Raw genomic sequence first — 5,000 nt, 5'->3', positions numbered from 1 at the left:
CACTTCTGGACATACAACTACAAAACTACAAAGAGACGATGACATCACGGTTTACTCCAGAGCCGCCATATAAATGAACTAAATTAATAACTTTTTTACAGCAGAAATGACGCATCCCTGAACTGACTCAAGCTGGACTGTGGACACACTCTTCTGGACACACACTCGGCTGCATTACTGTCCTGTAGTCTCTGTAAAGCTGCTGTGAAACACTCTCTACTGTATACGTGATGAACTGTGTGTGTGTGTGTGTGTGTGTGTGTGTGTGTGTGTGTGTGTGTGTACTCACGCTCGGAGCCAGTTTCTGCAGCTGGTTCAGAGTGATGCGGTTGTACATGCTGCTGATGTCTCTTCTTTGCTCCTCGTATTCAGACACTGTGATCTTTGGCCAAAAAGAAAGAAGAAAGACGTGCATTAAGACACACACATTTACCACACACACAAACTCATACAAGCACACCCTGCAGTTCAGAATCACTTCCCTTCAGATTCAGTGAGTCGGTTCATTCAAGTGATTCCTTTGAACGGTTTAAAAGTCATTAACTTAACCCTCACCCTTCCCTCGCGCGTCACAATGACTTGAAGCCCTAAAATCTAAAATGGTCCAGAAATATTTTATTTAATTTTGATAATATTTTTAATGCAATATTTTTGGGAGATTTTTTATTTTATTTTCCTTTAAATTACTAGATTTGATCAATGAATAAATAATAACTAAATAGACATTTAGAAGCACATTCCTCACAATCTTTCAACTTAAATTCAAAATTTCATGCCTAAACCTTTTAATTATAAACATTATACATTATAAAATATAAGTAGACATTATAAAAAAAAAAATTTGTAAAGTTTTTAGTTAGAATTTTGAGCATTTTGAGGTTTTTCTATGTATACTGAAGCATTCCACTCATTCCTAAGGGGGTCAGGTTGAGCCGAGAGCGTGTGTGACTGTTTTAAATATCAACCACAAAACTCCTTGAATTCATAATTTTTTTGTGTGTGTGCGACAAAAGTCCTCTAATGAACACTCAATTTTTCAACAAAAAATAAAATAAAATTCCGGGTCAAAGTGACCCGAGGGAAGGATGAGAGGAAGAACACACACGAGATACATACGTTTGCTAGTTTCATCTCCAGATCCAGAATCTCTCGAGACTTCAGCGTGGCGTTTTGAGCTCCCAGCATGCTCAGCAATCGCTCCATCAGCGCCTTATAGGACGCCAGAATCTGACGTCAGCGAGAAAAACCTCCGTTAAACTACCGTCATGCTGAATCTTGTGACTTTATTTGGTAAATGTCATACACAAAAGCAAAAGTAGCATTAATAAACCATGCTTTGAGGTTTTTATTGATGAATTTCATAGGATTTTGTCTGTCATAACAAATTATTTTTCATTTATTAAAAAAATGACATTAACTAAATAGACATATTTTAATAAACTAAAGCATACGACCTTATTGTAAAGTGTTACCAATTATTTGTATTATTATTATTTAAATGTAAACACTTGCATTTGTACTTATCTGGATGTTTTATTATATACGTCAATTGTTTGTATTTTTAATAAAGCAAATCTCACATTATGCCTGAGTTACCAATAATAAAAACCAGGTCTTATTTCACCATAATATTAAGAAATTATATTTTTAGTGCTGGGCAATGATTAATCACACCCAAAATACATAATATATGTGTGTGTACTGTGTATAATTATTTTGTATATATAAAATACACACATATGAATGTATATATTTAATATTTGCATGTATATATATTTATATTATATATAAATATAAATATTTCATATATAAATAACCCATTTTTCTTAAATATATACATGCATGTGTGTGTTTATATATACAAAATGATTATACGCAGTACACACACATATATTATGTATTTTGGATGCGATTAATCGTGATTAATCGTTGCCCGGCAACATAAAGACATAAAGACAGGTGTTTTTTCCTGAGAATACTCCACATTTGTTTTGATCTCTCAGTGGGATTTCTTCTTGGCTTGTCAGTTTAAATTTGTAGTTGCATTGTAGTAAAAGTCTGATGTCATCGGAGCGTGACAGAGGCACCGCTGTGACCTCATTACTAATGGACACGAGCTCGTCTGTGACATCATCACCAGCTGTGACCCGATCAATTAGACATGTGAGCGCACAGCGAGCGACAGATGGAGAGACGGAAGAGCTTCACCTTCACACTGTCTTCATCTTGTCCGAGGTACAGAGTTCGTTCCGGCAGAGTCAAACCCTCCTGATCAATCTGCAATCACACACCAGATCACACAAAAACAGCACAATATAACTTTTATTAGTATTGTCTAAATGTCATACAAGAATTCATTACTTCAATGAACATTAAATTACTACATTGTTTAAATGAATAAATGTTTCGCTAACTGTGATTTTGTATATGTACATTCCTGAAATACATAACTTAATGTAATGTGGACTCATGCGTTTTCTGTAAAGCTGCTTTGAAACGATGTGTATTGTGAAAAGCGCTGTAGGAATAAACGTGAACTGAATTAGTCTCACCCGTATGGCGTTGCGTGACGAGTTTTTATCGTCTGCGCTGACGGTGAGCGAGAAGAACACAGATGTGCTGTATAATCCCTGAGTCTTGTACAGCATCTCATTAAAATCCGGGCTCACAGGGGCGGAGCTACTGTCCCACCCCGCCCCTCTGGGCGGAGCTCCAGACAGGTCCCACCCACCACAGCTGTCGATCACCTCAGTCATAGGCCCCGCCCCCAGACGGTCGATCTCCTTCATGTTGATACACGAGCGGTAGAATTCTTTCACCTTTGGGAGAAAATAATACGTTTTAAAGGTTTTTTGAACTTATAATAAAGTATAATTTAACCCCAATGAAAAATATTTTTTTTAAAGATCTTTCCCTGGTAAAATTAAGAAATATATATAAGTTTTTTTTTCATATCAATCTGAATAAAAAATGAGACGATTGCAACAAAATATAAAACAAATTCAAATTGTTAATCCAATCATATGGTTTAAGTAAAATATCCAATAAAATAATATTTCTGATGTTTAATTTATATATTTTCCACATTCACATTTAAACGTTAAGTAATTAATATTTTTTTCATTTATTATTTTCTTAAGCTCTTTTCATAGTGAAATTTTAAAAAGTATTTTATAACTTTCTGAATAAAATGAGCAATTTAATAAAAACACATACTGTAAATCCAATCATGTATGAGCAAAGGAAATAGTGATGCTTGACATATATATATATATATATTTGAAGTGGATAAAAAAGTTAATCAAAGTTATCCAAAGACAAGAACGGGTTCAAAATTCATGTATAACTTTGATGAAAGGTTTTGATCCTCTTTAAATGTTGACTATTGTACATATATACAGTATATTATATGTAGATTTAAGTCTAAACCAGTGTTGTTTTAGTATCGTTGAGATAGTATTATAGTTTTTATTAATATAGGTTATAAATTTTCCATTTTCATTTTTAATGTTAGTTAAAGTTTTAGTAATTTTATATATATATATATATATTTTTTAATATGTCTATATAGTGTTATTTATTTCAGTAATATTATTTCAGTATAATATTTATTTCAGTTACTGTTTTAGTTATTTTAGTGCATCAAGTTAAACTAAATGAAAATGAGAAATGCAACAAGCTTGCCAACAATACAAACAAGTTTTATATATTTCATTTCATTTCATTCAACATTTATTTAATTTCAACTAAAGAAAGTGCTTTTTATGGCTTTAGTTTCGGTTTTAGCTAATTATAATAACCTTGATTTATGTAATTTCTTAAAAAAAACATTAGAAATAAATACATACTTGAATAAAATAAAAGTCTTTTTTTCATTTGCACTATATTAACCCTATTTTATTGCTTATATCTGTGGCTATTATTGATTGCGATGTATTGTTAACATCCAAAGTACATACAGTATTGTCCAATGTTACTTATCATGTAATATGAGCCCCAATGTTTGTTTTGTTTTTGTACATTAAATGTGTTGTTACAGACATTTGATGTACAGTGTTGTGTAAGTGTTTAAGAACATGAAATAAAAATACATAAATAATAAAATAAAAATAAAAAAATTATTAAATAAAAAAATTAATAAATAAATATAAAAATAAAAATAATAATAAAAAATAAAAAAAGCAAGCAGTTGTACCTTCCTCTCGGCACTGTCCGGCTCGTTCCTCTGGACCGGCACCTGTAGGAGGCGCTGCAGCTTCTCCTGGTTCAGTTCCCCGATGGCGGTGATGATCCCGTAGCTCAGTTTGTCGTCGGGAATCCCGTGTCGGCGGAGCCATCCTCCGCAGGCGAAGCTGTAGAAGTCGTGACAGGGCTGGACGCTCGGGTCGATGTTCCCCTGGACGAATCGCGCGGCCCGGATCAGCGAACGCCGCTTGACGCAATCCTGCCTGCACTGCGAATCCTGCGCTTCCAGCGACAGGAACTTCAGCGCTAGCATGCATCCGAGAATCACGCACATTCCCGCCGCGAACACCAGCGCCGAGAGAAGGCAGATTTCCCGCCGGCTCCAGCGGGCCGGAGCCCCGCCCCCAGGGGTGGCCCCGCCCACCACGCACTGGCCCCGCCCACTTCGCCCTCGGCTCCCACGATCTAAGGATCCGCCCAGATGCAAACTCATGCCGTTGCTCAGCGTGTTGCTCCCGTAGCGGCTGCCGTACTTGATCTCCTGGAAGTCGTCGTAATGCGCGGTCAGGGAGTACGTCTTCTCCATGCCGACCGACGTCTGCGTTCGCGATTTGTTGGGGAAAGTGTGGAACATGAGGTCACGAGGGAAGGATATAGGATCAAAGTAAGGTCATGACCTTTGACCCTTTCAAATCTGAGGTCGGTCTGTATTCAGGGGATTTTTTTACGTCGAGTCCGTCAGCCGTTTCCTTTCTCAGAATGACCTGTTGTGGGAGAGAGGGAATTAATTCAAGTGAATTCAAGTCGTCTCAATG

The 5,000-nt window shown here is 36.2% G+C and overlaps 1 protein-coding gene across 1 annotated transcript in view; it reads right to left on the bottom strand.

The window, feature by feature from the left end:
• Positions 1-5,000, bottom strand: part of LOC130078470 (endothelin-converting enzyme-like 1) — a gene marked incomplete at its 3' end in the record, with an annotated part of 52,071 nt that overhangs the window by 23,808 nt on the left and 23,263 nt on the right. The window contains exons 2-6 of the mRNA XM_056243981.1: positions 4,196-4,949; positions 2,553-2,819; positions 2,209-2,277; positions 1,117-1,227; positions 290-382 (exon numbers count right to left, since the gene is read on the bottom strand). Coding sequence (XP_056099956.1) covers positions 290-382; positions 1,117-1,227; positions 2,209-2,277; positions 2,553-2,819; positions 4,196-4,819 — 1,164 coding nt within the window. The remainder of the gene's footprint in view (positions 1-289; positions 383-1,116; positions 1,228-2,208; positions 2,278-2,552; positions 2,820-4,195; positions 4,950-5,000) is intronic.

The sequence above is a fragment of the Rhinichthys klamathensis genome, unplaced genomic scaffold (assembly GCF_029890125.1).
Source record: "Rhinichthys klamathensis goyatoka isolate OS25496 unplaced genomic scaffold, OSU_Roscu_1.1 h1tg000885l_1, whole genome shotgun sequence".
NCBI lineage: Eukaryota > Metazoa > Chordata > Actinopteri > Cypriniformes > Leuciscidae > Rhinichthys > Rhinichthys klamathensis.
Note: the sequence above shows the minus strand (reverse complement) of the source record. Positions and strands in the feature narration are given on the sequence as shown.